Consider the following 16,240-nt stretch of genomic DNA (forward strand, 5'->3'; position numbering starts at 1 on the left):
ATAGTATTTTGTATACCCTACTTTTACAGGAGCAGTCAGTTATGGAAATGGTATTCTTTTTTTTATTTCTACTTTTTATTGCTATGATCGCTTCAAAGAATGGTAGTCTGTCTGTAGCAATGCAATGCAATCCATCTACATAAAGTCGTCTTCCCAGTCCGCCGCCCGATCCTGGTTACTCGACGAAGCCATGTTCTCATCGGTAAACAGGTCGTCGTAGGCGTGGTCCTTTTGCCATTTCTTTTCCTTCCACTCCTGTGCCTGTCGCTGCTCTTCTTTTTTCTGTTCCAATACAAGTCAGTCAAAAGTCCACTCAAAAAAAAAGGAGAACATCATCCAATGATAATGTGGTAAAAAGCTGTTGCCTGGTGGTCCGAGGCACAAGCAGCAGCCTGAGAATGACGCGCGTACCTTGATCAGCTGGGCAGCCTGGTCCCTCTTGCGCAGCTCCTTGAGCATGTCGTCCCTCTCGGCCTTGAGGTCGGGCTTCTTTTCGACTTTTGTCTTGTTGAGGCGGTTGACGACGGGGTTTTCGCGGTGGGGGACGAGGACGCGCTTGACCTATTGCTCTTAGGTTAGATGGGCATTCTTAGGAGTGTGTGTGTGCGTGTGTGTCAGTTGGGGATGGAGAGGATGGGAGAAAGAGAGTGTGACTTGCTTTTCGTTGGTCATGAAAGGAGACTTGGCCGACGTCCATGCTGCCGTCCTTTTTGAGGTTTGACCAGGGCGTGTAAATGACGGTGATGTTGTCCTTTTTATTCCCTGATAGAGAGAGAGAAGATGGTTAGCACTGTTGAAGAGGTCGATGAGATAGAGGGCTTGAGAGGTGAACGAACCTTCTATTGAGTTTGCCTTTGTGAGCTGTGCCAGGTCCATGACCAGCTCCTCGGGCAGATTGTCCCATGTCTGGCCCGGCTGCATGCGCAGGTAAATGTGGGCGCTGGAAAGCTTGTCGACGTGAAACTGGCGAGAGAGACGTGATGTGAGTATTTTCTCTCTCTTTTACATGGGAAAGATGATGGAAATGGAAAAAGGTCAAACAGATGCTCTCTCAGTGTTGAGTGAGAGCATTTGTTCACATTCATAGTGGTAGAGATCCAATCATACATACCCTGGATAGAGAGAGAGAGTACAGAGTGTCAGTCAATCAGTAAAAAACGAAAAGACAAGTAAAAGAGAACATGGGAGTGGGAGGGAAAGGGAAGGGGACACAAGTTCTCATACCAGACATCTTCCTCCCACCCATACTTGATAAGATCCTCATCTAAACAAAAAGCAAAAAAAGAAAAAAAAAAAGCGTCAGGGATGTTCATTCACAGAGAACAAGGGACAAGGCCCAGGAGAACTCACTCTCAAACTTGTCCTTGCCCACGTAAATGAAGCCCGCCGGCTCCACGACACTGGAGGAAAAGTAATACACCATCTTTTTTCCCCTTCCCTCCCTTTATTTGCGTCTCTCTCTCTCTCTGCCTCTGCCCGGTGTCTTTTGTCTCTTCTGTCTCTCTGTGATATCACACGATCTTGCTGATCCTTTCTCTTGCTTTTCTTCTTCCGTCTTGCTCTATGCGACTCCAAAGACAAAAAGAGGCTGCCGAGTGGAGAACCGGCCACTTCTTGTGAGACACGTGACTCCACTTTGATCTCAGGTGTGTTTCATTGTACAGTACTAAATAAACTCAATAACACTTCACACTGTATGTTGGCTCACGATGGCCTCTCTTACACACACTCCCTCTGTACTTGACCATCTCACCGTGCAACCCCCAAACTTTTCCATCTCGGCGATCCAGGCTAGCATCTCATGTTTTCAAGATTGAAACATCCCGTACAGCATCTCGCACCGCCTCAATCTCATCTCCCAGCTCATAAAACGCTGAAAAGACGAACCCCAGAAATTGACACACCCCCCCTTCCACCCTCTCCACCATACGTTACACAACATATATTGCACAAAATCCCATCCCTTTCATCGCACAAAATCTTTGTACTCCTACGCCAAAATCGTATTTCCAGCCAACCACAGTCAAGTCCGAAAGATTTCGGACGCTTCCCCCCCCCCTGTTCTTCTGGTCCTCATTGAACGATCTGGGCTTCCCGTGGCTGGCTGATCCTATCCCCAAATCTCGAGACATCTCTTTTCAGCTTCCATCTATGGGGTAAGACAAAGCCACCCTGTTCCCTTTTTTGGAGTCTTGGTCATCTTCTTTTCCTGCTCTTTGTCCACACCCTCTCTATCTCTCTATCTCTGTGACTGTCTGCTTTGTATCGTATCTCTGTGTATGCCACTCCCCCCTCCCTTACGTCTTCCCAATGACCACCTGAAGCGAATCCAATAAACACCCTGACACTGTATCTCTCCAGTCTTCCCACCAGACATCTGCTCTCTTGTACAGCAGTCCTTTCCTTCCAGACTGCTAGTAGCAGGAGCAATGTCCGTGTTTGCTTGCTTCACCGTGACCGCCAATCATGTTACCAAAACTGCCTAGCTCTCTCTACGAGGCGCGTACGAATGACTGCTTTTTTCCTTTTTCCTTCTCTCACGACACGGCTTGGATTTCGGTTAACTTAAGCGTGGTGCCTTATTTTCCCGGTTTCAATCTACATGGTATAGTGTATAGTGTATAGCGTACAAGCATCATCTGTCTGGAATAGAGTGCAGTGCGCCTCTACCCCGGTGGCTTGGGTTTTTGGCTGCACGGATCCTCGTAGATCCGCGCCTCTTTCTTGGGTGTGGACAAGGTTCATCTTTACGGCCCTGATTTGGCCCGTCTGATAGATCAGATCCCAAAGCTGAGGCGTCCCTGATTGCCTGTTACGGTAGATAGTAAGAAGTGATGGAGAGAGATCATGCTTGGTCACAGTTACAAGGCTTGCCTGGCCTGTCAGTCTCGTTTGGGGACGGAGAAATAATAGAGTGCTGTGTAGCAGTGTGAACCATGTTATCTATCTAAACCACCTGAGACATGCCAGTCTCCCCGTGGCCTGGGTCCCAGGCCACAAAGACGTACTAGGAAACGAAGAAGCCGACCGACTGGCAAAGGAGGGTTCAGAACTCCCTTGCCTCTCGAGAAACTGCTCCACCATCACCTTTATCAAAAGGTGGGTGAAAAAGAAACGCAGGGAAATACAGGACGCCGACTGGGAGAGCAACTACCCAGAGTCCTACAAGGCCGGTAGATGGGGCCTTTATAAAGCCCCCTCTATGCCCCCTGAACTACATCTCCCACGCCCGATCCTACATAGGCTGCTAGCCGAAAGGTCTGGACACGGGGACTTTACAGAATACCACGAGAGATTCGGACACGACGCCAGGCCCACCTGCAAATGCGGGGAACCAAGGACACAAGGNCACTTCGTAAAGTGCCGCATGGTAGCCCCTTTCCTCCCCGACGTACCGGAGAGGGAGGCGCGCTTCGGAACCACCCATATCCAATACCTCCTCGGTGACGGAGGGTATAAGGACTTTCAGAAACTAGTGGAGGACACAAGCCCATACGGCCCTCCCCCTACAGAAACAGATACGTAAAACAGATTGACACATCCCCTTTTCCTTTGTTACATTGAAACGTAGCGAACGCCCGATCTGAACTCGGCGGCTCCTACCGTCCTAGTGCCCAGATGAGGACTTATGTAACTAGATTACTTAGTGGACGTTAATAATAAAATAAACAAACAAACAAACATGCCAGTCTCCCCGTCATAACCCTTGTGCTATAGTGGTATAACCCATCAGTCTTCCATGCATTGCCATGCTTTTTATTCCCCTAGAACCCACACTCTGCTGTTAGAGGCAAAGGGCTCTCTCGGGTACTGTCCCCAGGCCGCCATGCTATGGCTACCTAATAGTATGAAACAAACAAAATTCCCTTGGTACTAAGTAGTACTTCCCAAACAATGTCCAGAGTCTGACTCCCAATTGAGTAACCCCGAACCCCGATAGATACAGTGCTAAAACGTAGCAAAAGAAGGAATTAGCACATCTCACCAGAGTCTCTCTTCCAATGGAAAGCTAGGTAAATAAAGAAGCGTACCTGATACTTGATCTAGTTGGACACCGTAACCAGGGCCGGATTGGTCTGTGCCACAAGATTTGCGCCTTCAGTAGACATCCCGTACAGATCTAGGCGAATGTAGTATGTTCCGGGGGCTAAGATGACCAGATCGGTTAAAGTGTACTGGATGGCGGCACCCCCGTTGATTGGCATGCCTGTCACAGCTCTGTTCCCCTGGAGGAGGCCCTCAACCACGGTGCCGGTAGCGCTTAGAAGCACAGGGGTTGCAAAGTAATAGAAGGCAGTTGGATCCATGTTCGGATGCCCGACTGTAATGGCTGGAGCCAGCACTTGGCCAACTCGGGCCTGAACAGTGGGGTGGTACATGAGTTGAGTAACGGCCATTGCTGCTAAGATGATTTATAAGGTGAAAACTTCGTAGATGGTATGTGGAAATAGTAGCAGTGTAGGCAGAAAAGAGGCAGAATAGAGCAGTGGATGTGTATTGCTTGGAGAGGTTGGATTCTCGACGAAATGGGCGAGAAAGAGCCTCATTATATATCTGTTTCCCCCCTCAAAGACAGACAGTTTGTGTGTTCAACTTGTGGAGCTGTCTTTTCACCTCGTCACCGTAGTGGCTTGTTCAAGACTGGTTCAAGACTGGTTCAAGACTGGTTCAGAGACAAGCCGTGGTCAACCTTGGTTGCCATGAGAAAAAGCAAGCCGCGAGCATCTCACAGACACATGTAATACACGGGCTACTCCCCCGAGTACAAAGTGACATTAGGTGGTGCTCCTGGTGGTCTTTGTCCGTCTACTGGAGCCTTTGCAAGAGACGGCGACCGGGGAACATGGATATCGGCTTGCAAGCGCGGTGAACGCTAACCTCCCATGTGAACGAATCGGATGTAGTCTCAGAGACTGGGTTACTCTTGACAAGCAGGTCAAGACAGACGTCAGCAGGTATACCAAGTACACTGAACGGAAACATGACAGGCATCAAGAGTGGTGGTGGTGGTGTCGGTGCTCCTCCACACTATCTTTCCCCAAGCGACCATCAGACCCCCTTACACCAGAGCATGCTCTCGGTTTGCTCCTTTGTTCCCATCATGCTTGGCCTCGCTTATGCTCTCCAGTTTCGCCGTATCTTTCCAGGGCGCAAAGCGGTACTCGTAATTTCTTTGTCAAGCCCACCGACAACTCTCAACCAGCCATGTTAGTCAAGATATCTGCCTGGTTAGAGAGCTGACCGGTCCCTGGATATGAGGCTGAAAGCACTAACATGGTTCCCGGTTCTCGGTGCAGGGGAGGGGGCGTGCAAAACAATCTGGCGGAGACCTTGCCCAAGATTATGCTAGCCCCATCTCTTGGTCTGATGGCGGCAGAGCTCGGGGAGATGGTCGGCTTCAACCCTCAGTCCGGAGGTGTGGACAGGGGCCCGGGATGGATGATCTCGGGACTAAGACGCGGCCGGTCTGCCACACTCCCTTTCCCCCGGCCAGGTCATTCCCCGGCGTTAAGACTGGGTAAATCGGCAGCTGTGTGGCCAAAAAGACAAGGCGAGAAAAGTAATGAGGAAAGAAGACATATGCTTCACGCCGGTGGTGAGCGATCTTTGGACTCTCTCTCTCTCTCGACTTTTTTCCTCTGCTAAGAATTGGAGCATCATTGTAGGCAAGGTAACACATCTAGAGAGAGAAAAGCGGCAGAAATACTCCGGGGTGTACCAATCAGAGATGTGGTGTATTAGTGAGAGAGAGAGAGAGAGGGGGCCGAATACTCTGGTGGGGGGTCCCGGCGTGGTGGGATTAAGGCTCTGTATGCCATCGCTTCATTGTCGGACAAGCGCTCGGTATACAAAGTATTTTGTATACCCTTCAACTAGAAGTAACTCGCGAATAGAGATTCTCTTCTGTATTTGAGCTTGCCGTCGTCTTCGTCTGCTTGTTCAGCAGGTCGCGTGTGGAAGTAGGTTTCGCTGAGTGGGAATGGGGGCCCTTTCGGCTGCCTCTGACTGCGTATTGTTCAATCTTTACGAGCATTGCAAGACCTGGACCAATAATTCCAAGACAGCTCGCCTCGTTTCTTGAGAAGAACTTGAAAACCTCTTGAGGGGAACGGGGGCTTTGAGCAATTAGTACTCTGTAAGAGTTGCGCTAGGCGCGGCGTTAAGCCATGTCTTTGTTTTGGGGACAAGAGACGTCTTCCAGCCGTGTATATACTCGAGATGATTGGTTCTCGACGAGATCGACGGCCAAAATTTCCAACATAGGTATATGCATAACCCCCCGTCACAACGTGGCAATTTGCTGTAAGACAGTGTCTTGTGTGCCAGCCATGGTGATTCTGGCCTCTCCATTGGCGGATGCCTGGGCAATTCAGAGCCGCTTCTCTCCTGATGACCTTGTATGATCACAGACGGATCCACCCAGGTGATGGTAGGCCGAATATAAAGTCCAGCCGGATGAGCCCTCCAAGACATCATCTGATGGTTTCTCCAAGAGGCACCAGGCATCTCACGTATCCGGCACATACATATATGACCACTCTTCCCGAAGCCTCAAGTCCACACACTCTCTCCTTCCTCCATTCTCTTTCTCGCTCTGTCACTCTCACTCTCTCACTCTCTTACTCTTGCTCCTTTTTACTCTCTTTGCTCTCGCTTAAAGTTGTCTCTGACGGATAGGGGGGAGGACTCCTCCGGAGCAAGGGGGTCTGTGTGACGTGTGGCGCAATTTAACAAGTCAGCTGTCCATCCGTCGCAAGGGTACGGCGTACCAGATCGATTGGTAACCTTTTTCCCGGTATTCGTCTTCTCGGCATTCATTTTCTCGGCACCCAACGAGCCCAAGGGTTACCGGATTGTCAGCTATCCGTCCGTAAGGCAAAGACAGCGAACAAAGACGGCACGCTCCCGCCATGGTCCCTTAAACACAACCACGTTTCGGAAGCTAAACGTGTCTGCTGAATGGCAGGACCAGATTTCCGCTCTTAGATCTCGGCCAAGACTACGTGATCTGCTTGAGGTTGTCGTGGCCCTACACCAATTCCCACGTACCGGGGATAGGAGCACGATCGGCCGAGGATCTGGGCGCACGGACGGTACCGCGAGGTGTGGCAGATGTCATCCTGATACTAATTCTGTCCTGTCACATGAATGCCATCTGCTTTTCTCAATGTTTAATTAGACGCAGTGTCGTGTGATCGGCCAAGGCGTCTTCCGCTCACAGAGCAGAGCCCCCATGCACGCCCAGCGAGCGTATTCGTATGCTCGCGGATGTGTATTTGGGAGCTCACCAAGTGTCCTGAGACATGATATGGACTATTGAAGTCTTATGACGCGCGTGGCTCTCATTGTCTTGAGCAATTTTCAGGCAGCATGGCGGTGCGGACATTGCTTGGCCATCAGGTGGCCGGCGTTAAGAGAGATGACGGCGAGCACGGCAAGAGTCGGTGTTTCGAACCAGCAGATTGGACACTATTGAAGTTTGTCTCATCATGTTGAGCCGCGATGCTCCAGCATACAACACCACTCCATGAAGCTGGTTCCGCGGAGATGGTAATTTCTGTCTCATACATGTACGTGGAGAAGGGTCGAAGAGATCTGGATCCCTCGTCCACCGCCTGAAGCCGTGGAAAAAAAGTAAAAGGCTTGGCGAGATGAAGCTGGACTCGGACACTTTGGATTTGCGGTGAGTCTGAGACTGCCATGGGTATGGATGGAAGCCGGAGAGACTCGTCAAGGGCGGCACAGCATTGTAGCACGTAGGCGACGACACGACGCTACTCGTATACGAAAGACACGACCGAAGAGGCTTCTTTCTGCGAGATGGCGCTGATGGCCTGTCGTTATGCAGGGAGAGAGACGGGAGGCGGGAGACGTGATGCTGGTGATGCGGCTGAGTAATATTTCCCAATGTTTGACGGCCCGGCTTCCCGGGACAGATCAGATGTCTGTAGGGTTCCACGGGGGGTACAGCATCTGCCGGCAATGATCAGCACAAGTAGGACAGCAGTCCATGAAGGTATTTTGGAGGAATAATTTTGCGTCAAGATGGTTGAGATGAAGAAGCTTCGTTACATAAGAGAATACATGTAGATACAGGTAAGAGGCAGTCCAGCCCTCGTTCCTTACTCATCCTCCCTTCCGGTGCTATAGAAAGAGGTACGTACGAGTAGGTACTAGCACAGGTACATTCGGGTTCATCCGCTCCAAGCAGCTGGTTACCAGGTTAGTAAGATGCAGGGATTAGATCAATGGGGATCAACTGAAGCTTCATGCAAGGGAGACGGACGCTTCTAAGTGATATGAGTTTATACATGATGTATACAGATACAATGCTTTTGCACCCACGCCCCCTCAGACTCTACTATCTCAACAGCTAAACAGCTTGGCCCAAGGACGGGACACATCAATAAAGCCCTGTCTCAGCAGCATGTCATAAGTATTTGGTACTTTGAAGCTATGGATGTTCATGCTCCCGTGTCTGTGCGCTGAGGTAAATCCCAGCACTGCACTGACATCCATACTGTCGATCTCCCTGACCCTTAGCCGTCGGGTATCTTTGTATATTGATGCACTAATGTGAGGTTCCGTGTGCAGGGGGTATACTGATATGGGCTAGTTTTTTTTTTTTTTGATAGCTGGCAGAGATCTGCTTCCTGTACAGATTGCCCGACTTTGCATCCATTCAACTTTTTATGTGGCTGAGACCTGCAGCAAAAGTTGGAGTTGAAGCTCAAGTCTCAGTTGGGTTTGATAAGATACGAGCCGTCCAGACATTCTGACATCAATCCATCCATTGATGTATGGATGATAGCGTAATGTCAGATGAGCCGCTGGCAGCCGAGCCGCTGTGGAGACGAGACGAGCAGTTCCAGCGGGGTGGAGTCCCCTAACTCGGGGGTTTCCAGTGGTTCGCCGTGCAGTGGTTCGCCGCCCGTGCGTTCGTTTGCCGTGAACCTTGAACTTTACAGCACTGGAGAGCTGCCACAGCACATGGGACTCTTACAGGGCTCTTACAGGGCTGCTGTTTGATGTGTTTCATTCTATGCCAGCTGGATGTGAGTTTGTTAGTTGAACTGCTGCTCGTCTAATGCATCAAGTGCATCTGGTTGCTGTATACGGCAATCTATATTGTATCTTGACTCGATTCTGTAATAGATGACCTTGATATCAGAGGCTGCAGCTTTCCATCCAATCAATCTTTGTCCGCGCCACAGCCGCTTGCAGCTCCGGGAGCTTTGGCTCGGACTTGTACCTAACCTACACTCGGCAAAAACGGAGTCCAAGGCCGAGATCCAGAAAAAAGTACCCCGACATCGAAGGCCTCATGATGGAACTTTTTGGAGGCGCCCCTTCCGGACAACGATGCAAGTCCACGGATTTTTAATGTAAATCTCCATTGATTGCTTACTCCAGACATACAGTATTGCTCTTATCCGCCTGCCCTATGTCCGGTTTCGCAGCATTGCGACCTGTCCATCGGCCAACTCTGCTATCAGCGCTTGTACATGTACCCAGACTGCCCCGCGTAATCCCCCACCATAAACTTGATCCAAATCATTGCCAATCCCGATCTTGGCCATCAACTTTTGCTCCTCAACATCTACCTCTACACGCTCGTCGCTGCTTCTCACACTCGTCGCATCGATTCCACGCAAAGATGGTCGCCGAAGATTTCGAAGCCGTGCTCAAGGGCAAGTACCCGGGCAAGGCGCACGCCAGTCGCGTCGTCGACCAGATCCGCAAGAAGGATCCCAAGGCCAACGGCGTTCTCTATCTCGAGGGCCGCATGACCAAGCTTCTCGAGGACAATGACTCTCCCGAGCCCTTCCGGTATGGCAAAGACAGCCCTGTACATGCTTAACAATGGAATGTATGTGATGTGCTAACTTCGCCTGGTTCTATATAGCCAGCGCCGCTACTTCTACTACCTCACCGGCTGCAACCTGCCCGACTGCTACTTCACCTACGACATCCAGTCCGCCAAATCAACCCTCTTCATCCCCCCGATCGACCCTCACGATGTCATCTGGTCCGGCCTCCCAACCACCATCGACGAGGCCCTCAAGTTGTACGACGTCGACGAGGTCAAGTACACCACCGAGGTCAACGCGACGCTGGCTCACATTTCGAGCGGAAACGGCACCTCTACAATCTACGCCATCAACGGCCAAGTCTCAGATCACATCACCTTTATTGGATTCGAGAACAAGGACTTTGCTCTCCTCAAGGAGGCCATCGAGGTCTCTCGCGTCGTCAAGGATGAGTTCGAGGTGGCCATGATCCGCAAGGCCAACTACGTCTCCAGCTTGGCCCACAAGGCCGTCGTGGAAAAGGCCAAGAAGGCATCCAACGAGAGAGAGCTCGAGGCTGTCTTCTTGGAGCGATGTGTTGCCCACGGCGCCAAGAACATGGCATACACCCCCATTGTTGCTAGCGGCACAGCTGCGGCGACTCTTCACTACATCACCAACGTTGCTCCATTGGCTGGAAAGCAGAACCTGCTGATTGATGCTGGTGCCGAGTGGGACAATTACGCTGCCGATATCGTAAGTGGCCTACCTTTTCCTTTCTTTCCCCCCTTTCTGAGGACTAGAGAGTCATGAGGTAACTCAGCTTCGATGTGACTGCGAGACTGACGCTGCAACCAAAGACAAGAACCTTCCCTCTCAATGGCAAGTTCACCAAAGAGGGTCGCGAGATTTACGACATTGTCCTCAAGATGCAAAAGGAGACCATGGCGATCCTCAAGGCCGGCGTGGCCTGGGAAGATGCCCACATCCTGGCCCACAAGATTGCCATTGACGGCTTGCTGGCCATCGGTATCCTCAAGGGCGACAAGGACGAGATCTTCAAGGCCAGAACCAGCCAGGCCTTCTTCCCTCACGGCCTGGGACACTACCTGGGCATGGACACCCACGACACTGGCGGTAACCACAACCGCCAGGACCCCGATGTCATCTTCCAGAACCTGCGCCTGCGAGGCCAGGTTCCCGCTGGTGGTGTTGTGACTGTTGAGCCCGGTGTAAGTATTTCATGAGATTTCGTTTGATGCATCTAATCTCACACGGCTGCAGGTCTACTTTTGCAAGTTCATCATCGATCCTTACTTGGAGAATCCCGAGCACAGCAAGTACATTGACGCCGATGTGCTCGCCAAGTACTGGGACGTGGGTGGTGTTCGGTAAGCCAGCAATCTCATTTCCATCTACTGTGATTTACTATCCGAATAACACACTGACGTGGCTACAGTATCGAGGACAACATTCTTGTCACCGAGACGGGCTATGAAAACCTCACCACCGCAATCAAGGAGCCGGCTCAGTTGGAGGCCCTCATGGCGGCTAGCTAGAAGACGCAATCAAGCAAGCCATTTCCCATAGCGTCAAAATGTGAACAAAGACAAAAGACAAAAAAAAATTAAAAATTGAAAGAAACAAAAAGAAATGACCAAATGATGATATCAATCTCGCTCTGTGCACACTAACCTTTGTATACGAGATTACACAAAGCTGAAGAGGTGCGAATCTGCTTACGCGTACTAATACGAATCCACCATTGATCGCTTTGTTCACGACACACTGTGCAAACTTTTCGCGCCCCGGTCAAAGGCCTTAGACTCAGGCCGGACAAATTCCCAGCGAGTCCGGACAAAGAGAGCCCCTTTGACGACCCATTTCCCGGAAGAGCCATTATAATATACCCATCTGGCCGGGTGCCCGGAAACCGATGCCCAACGCCGAAATAAGACGTGATGCATCGCCAGCGGCCAGGGATAATTGATCGGCTCCCTTTCGTTTCTTTTTCTTTTTCTTTTTCTTAAAATTGCCCCTATCTAAGGTTATCAATGGCATCTCCTGGCATGGGATACGTGCGTAAGCCCCTGCCGGTGAGGCGGCGGCCCGTCCCAGCGCCTGGATATGACCACCAAGCAGACATTTATGACATGTACATGGACGAATCGCCATCGCCATCAGTTGCATCGCCGGCTGAAGCAGTTTCAAGAGGTCAACAGCTGAGACCAAGCAAATCAGCCGCCAATCTCAAGCACGAGCCCACTCCTCCTCCTCCTGTGACGCGATCCGCCACCACGGCTCGTCTCCCGGAGATCAGCACCGAAGCGCTCCCTGCTCCCGTGAGCATGATGCCGTACGAGGATCTGCCTCCTCCGCCACCTTATCCGGGCCTCTCGCCGTCTCCGGGCAATCTCTCGCCATCTGCACCACCGGAACTGCCTCTTCGGCGCGCTCAGAGTTCCTCAGGGCTCTCTGCTGGGGCTCCGCCTTCACCTGGCTTCTCGCGGCCGCATCCGCAGCAGGCAGTTACTTTGCCCATGGAAACGAAGCAGCAGGATTCAATCTGGAAGTCGGCGTTTGGCGAAGCTCAGTATTTTGCCTCGGGCCTCATTTCTCATCCTTCAGAGTCCACGCGACATTACTCCATTATTCGACACACTCGTGCATTGATATGGTATTCTGGCCCTTCTACTTCAGTCTCCATCACAATCCTCTCAGATGAGCCTCTACCCCCTACGCGGACCCTTTGGATGCAGCAAAAGGGATACTCTGGCAACATGGGCATGGCTATCAAGGCGTTGGCCGGCACAACCTCGTCCTGGATCGACGTCACGCCTGCTCGTCGTGCCAACGTGAGTGACACGTCCGAGGCAGACGAGCGCAGTCTCCAGCGAGATCTCAAGCGCTTTGCCAAAAAGGCGTCGGGGCGCCAAAAGAAGCACGTTCCGCGAGAAACTCACATCGTGCGCATTCCCGCCACCGCGTCGGATGGCTACTTTCGCCTTGTTCTCTGCGGAGGTGCAGAAGCCGGCAAGAAGGTTTTGTGCGGGAGTCCAGTGTTTCGCGTGGCGAGTACGTCTGCTGATGTGAGCGTCGTGAGGGGTGCGAGCCTGAGTACGATGCCTTTGGAGATGGGCGTCAAGGTTGCCAGCACAGTAGGACAAGTTATGGCGAGCAAGTATATCGGAGCGGCGAGCGCAGTGGTGAATAGCCAAGTAGGCAGCATTGTGACGAATTCCACGGTGAAGAAGGCTGGCACGATGGCTTATCAGAGTTATCAGATAACTGGTATGGGAGATGCAGTGCAGGATTCTTGGCGACGGCAGAGGGATCAACAGGAAAGATATGATTCCCTGATGGTGAATGTGCCGGTGATTCACATGGTTGGTTCAGAGAGCGGTCCCGAGGCGCCGTTTCCCGTGAAATTCGACGGAAAAGTTGTTCGAGGGACGGGCAGGTCGATTGCAGAACTGGGTATCCCAACGGCCAATCTGAGTGGTGTGTCAGATCAAGTCAAGGTTCGTATGGGAGGTGTATTCGCCGCTTGGGCTTGCATACAACCCCCCAAGAACAGCAACGACGATGCAAGCGGAGGATTAAATGACATGCTGCCCACCGATTGGCTCGAAGCTGTCGTTACCATAGCGCCGTCTCGACACGCACCTCCTTCTGTCGCCATGAAGAACAACGTCATGGTACACATCATCCACGACTTTGAAGACATGCATTTCGTCGATGCCAAAGTCAAAGTCTTGCTCATGGGTTTCCTCCACCCAGCTGCCAACCCCCATACCCCGCCAGAGCATCTCGCAGGGGAGCACTCTCAAGACATTATGAACACTCTTGCTAGTCTAGGTCGCGTGGCTTGGGGCCCGCACGATACGGTGGCGATGATGAAGAGTGTGAAGAGCAGCCGAAGTCTTGGAGAGAGGCTGGATGATACGACGGGGAGGGTGGTGTCGCAGGTGGATAAGATACCGATGCATTGGGTTGGGGTGAGATCTGAGGTTGGTGTGATGCAGGATAAGGTGTATGGGAATGGAGGAATGTGGATTGTGAGGTGATTTTGATGGTGTAAGTGGTTTACTTGTGGTGTACTATATTGTAATGTGTGTTTCTAGGAGCGTGTTTATTTCGGACATGAGCGGAATGGGATGGCTGGAGTTGGCATAGCACAGCGTTAAGCAACACGCTCTAATAATTAATACTCATGATTGATTGATATTCTAAAAATACATTAAGACAACTTGACAAACAGTATACCGAGCTGGTGATTAAGCTTATAACTTGACTTACTCCAGCTCCTCATCCGGTCACTTGCTCAATTCGGCAATTTGGATGCGGGCAATAGCCGGCCATCGGCAAAGCCCCGGCTCGGCCCATCGCACGCTACAGCTTCCGGCAAGCTCCATTCAATTCCCGCTGAATAATTCTCCCAACAGCATTGGATCGATCTTTCATCTCTCTACTCAACATCATCTTCAGACAGACAAACTCGAATTGCCAAATCGCAATCATGATCTGCTCCTCCTGCCGCTCCGCGCTACGTCTGCGCCTCCTCGCAACAGCCTCACGCCCTTCTCGCACGGCAATTGCGCCTATCGCAAACACTTTCAAGCCCACCATCACCAACAAACTCTCTCCCCAGCGCACTCGCCATCTCTCCTCAACGACATCCCGCCAATTCTCCATGACTCCTCTCCGGAAATACTCCTCGCCCTCTTCCAATGAGCAGCTGGAAGAGCAAGAGGCGGACATGTCACCCGCCGAAGCCTCGATCGCGGCGATTCTAGCGGAGAAGCTGAACCCGACGTCGCTGCTTGTGCAGGATATATCAGGTGGTTGTGGGAGCATGTATGCTATTGATATTACTTCGCCGGTGTTCAAGGGGTTGAATATGTTGAAGCAGCAGAGGATGGTGAATGCGGCTTTGGGGGATCTTGTGAAGGAGTGGCATGGGGTGCAGATACGGACGAGGGTGCCGCCGGAGGAGTAAAGACAAACATAATGTCATAATGCCAAGTGGAAATAATTCAATCGGAGACTTAGTATCGGAAAAGTGAATAATAAAGGGAAGTCAAGAGGAGAAAAATCTTAAAACTCTATACAAGGAAGTGGCCTTTCTCGTTGTTGGCTGTAGGGGTGTTCTCGTTTGCTGCTAGCTATGTAGCAAACCGTATACCTCCACCAACGAAGAGATCAATGGGATTAAAAACGACAGAACAAGAAAGTAAATCAATAGATGGAGAAAGAAAGCGAGCCAACGTAAAAGAGTCATCTCCATTCTCAATGTATGATTGCCCTCGATATAGCATTATCTTTATAATGCCACAGCAGGCTATTCAATACCTTGTATCGATGGGCAATGGGCTGTCAGTTCTCCTTTAATCTTTTGTCATCTTGCATTACACGATTATAATATTTCTCAACATTCTATTCCCGTCTATCTTGACTGTTTGTTTTAGGCCTTTCGGCGTTTGCTCTTTGCTTTTGAACTATCCTCTGCCTTCGCGCTATCCTCTGCCTTCGCACTATCCTCTGTCTTCGAGGTATCCTTTACTCTCGAGCTTTCTTTTCCTTTCAAACTTTCCTTGCACCGTGTTGTCGTAGCAGCTCAATCAGCTTCTGATTCTTAGTTTTAGTAGCGTACCAAACCGGTTTTCTGCCCTGATTATCTTTCGAATTGACATCAACCTTGTGCGTGTTGAGTAGAAGAGTTGCCACATTGCTTGAGGTGCAATAAGATAGAGGCGTTCGGCCTTTTTTGTCTTTTCTGTTGACATCTACCTTCCCAGAGTCTAGTAGTGCTTTCACAATAGATTTCCCCCCTTTTTCCACCGCGTATGACAATGGCGTGCGACCGACACTATCTTTTTTGTCAACTTGAACATCTTCGAATTCAAGTAAAACGAGAACTGTCTCAAATTTCTTCTTTTGGACTGCTAAATGCATCAATGTATCTTTATATGGAAGATCTGTATCGGCTCCATGCTCGAGAAGTACTCTGGTTCCCGAACTATTGCCGAAATCAACGGCTATCCACAATGGAGTGAACTTGTCGTTGCTCTTAGCATTAATATCAGCATTATAATCGAGAAGCAGTTGGATTGCTGCAGTTTGCCCATAATAAGCAGCAATACCTAATGGTGTATCACCGTCCTTATCTTTTGTCTCGATGTTGGCATTATTATCGAGAAGCAGTTGGATTACTGCAGTGTGCCCCCAGTGAGCGGCATTTCCTAATGGCGTTTTACCGTCAATGTCTTTTGTCTCGATGTTGGCATTATTATCGAGAAACAATTGGATTGCTGCAGTGTGCCCCCTGTAAGCAGCAATACTTAATGGCGTATCACCGGCAATGTCTTTTGTCTCGATGTTGGCATTATTATTAAGAAGCAGTTGGATTACTGCAGTGTTCCCCTCGTAAGTAGCAATACTTAATGGCG

At 50.6% G+C, this 16,240-nt stretch overlaps 8 protein-coding genes across 8 annotated transcripts in view; 4 read left to right on the plus strand and 4 right to left on the minus strand.

Moving 5' to 3' along the window:
* Positions 1-43: 43 nt before the first annotated feature.
* M431DRAFT_503513 (hypothetical protein) lies at positions 44-1,560 on the minus strand. The gene is made up of 6 exons (XM_024918317.1): positions 1,351-1,560; positions 1,225-1,264; positions 837-964; positions 659-762; positions 412-561; positions 44-282 (listed from the first exon to the last, which is right to left on the minus strand). The coding sequence occupies exons 1-6, from the start codon at positions 1,421-1,423 to the stop codon at positions 136-138; spliced, it is 642 nt and encodes a 213-aa protein (XP_024778223.1). The 5' UTR covers positions 1,424-1,560; the 3' UTR covers positions 44-135.
* A 557-nt stretch (positions 1,561-2,117) lies between these two features.
* On the plus strand, positions 2,118-2,638 carry M431DRAFT_280259 (hypothetical protein). Its single transcript, XM_024914007.1, has 2 exons — positions 2,118-2,156; positions 2,362-2,638. The coding sequence occupies exons 1-2, from the start codon at positions 2,152-2,154 to the stop codon at positions 2,567-2,569; spliced, it is 213 nt and encodes a 70-aa protein (XP_024778224.1). The 5' UTR covers positions 2,118-2,151; the 3' UTR covers positions 2,570-2,638.
* Positions 2,639-3,743: 1,105 nt separating this feature from the next.
* Positions 3,744-4,689, minus strand: M431DRAFT_280286 (hypothetical protein). The gene is made up of 2 exons (XM_024914008.1): positions 4,032-4,689; positions 3,744-3,948 (listed from the first exon to the last, which is right to left on the minus strand). Exon 1 carries the CDS (start codon positions 4,395-4,397, stop codon positions 4,044-4,046), a length of 354 nt encoding a protein of 117 aa, XP_024778225.1. The 5' UTR covers positions 4,398-4,689; the 3' UTR covers positions 3,744-3,948; positions 4,032-4,043.
* A 4,969-nt stretch (positions 4,690-9,658) lies between these two features.
* On the plus strand, positions 9,659-11,350 carry M431DRAFT_477756 (hypothetical protein; the record flags this gene model as incomplete). Its single annotated transcript, XM_024915605.1, has 5 exons — positions 9,659-9,831; positions 9,908-10,547; positions 10,652-11,023; positions 11,076-11,182; positions 11,251-11,350. The coding sequence occupies 5 exons, from the start codon at positions 9,659-9,661 to the stop codon at positions 11,348-11,350; spliced, it is 1,392 nt and encodes a 463-aa protein (XP_024778226.1).
* Positions 11,351-12,331: 981 nt separating this feature from the next.
* M431DRAFT_490165 (hypothetical protein) lies at positions 12,332-13,858 on the plus strand (the record flags this gene model as incomplete). The annotated part of the gene is made up of 1 exon (XM_024916768.1): positions 12,332-13,858. The coding sequence occupies one exon, from the start codon at positions 12,332-12,334 to the stop codon at positions 13,856-13,858; it is 1,527 nt and encodes a 508-aa protein (XP_024778227.1).
* A 379-nt stretch (positions 13,859-14,237) lies between these two features.
* On the plus strand, positions 14,238-15,054 carry M431DRAFT_503516 (hypothetical protein). The gene has a single exon (XM_024918318.1). It carries the CDS (start codon positions 14,311-14,313, stop codon positions 14,788-14,790), a length of 480 nt encoding a protein of 159 aa, XP_024778228.1. The 5' UTR covers positions 14,238-14,310; the 3' UTR covers positions 14,791-15,054.
* A 320-nt stretch (positions 15,055-15,374) lies between these two features.
* M431DRAFT_74810 (hypothetical protein) lies at positions 15,375-15,839 on the minus strand (the record flags this gene model as incomplete). The annotated part of the gene is made up of 1 exon (XM_024922269.1): positions 15,375-15,839. A coding segment is annotated over one exon (465 nt), but the record flags the coding sequence as incomplete, so codon positions are not given.
* A 150-nt stretch (positions 15,840-15,989) lies between these two features.
* The window catches only part of M431DRAFT_52570 (hypothetical protein), a gene marked incomplete at both ends in the record, with an annotated part of 1,270 nt that continues 1,019 nt past the window's right edge, over positions 15,990-16,240 (minus strand). The window contains one exon of the mRNA XM_024920631.1: positions 15,990-16,214. Coding sequence (XP_024778230.1) covers positions 15,990-16,214 — 225 coding nt within the window. The remainder of the gene's footprint in view (positions 16,215-16,240) is intronic.

The sequence above is a fragment of the Trichoderma harzianum genome, assembly GCF_003025095.1.
Source record: "Trichoderma harzianum CBS 226.95 unplaced genomic scaffold M431scaffold_2, whole genome shotgun sequence".
Lineage (NCBI taxonomy): Eukaryota > Fungi > Ascomycota > Sordariomycetes > Hypocreales > Hypocreaceae > Trichoderma > Trichoderma harzianum.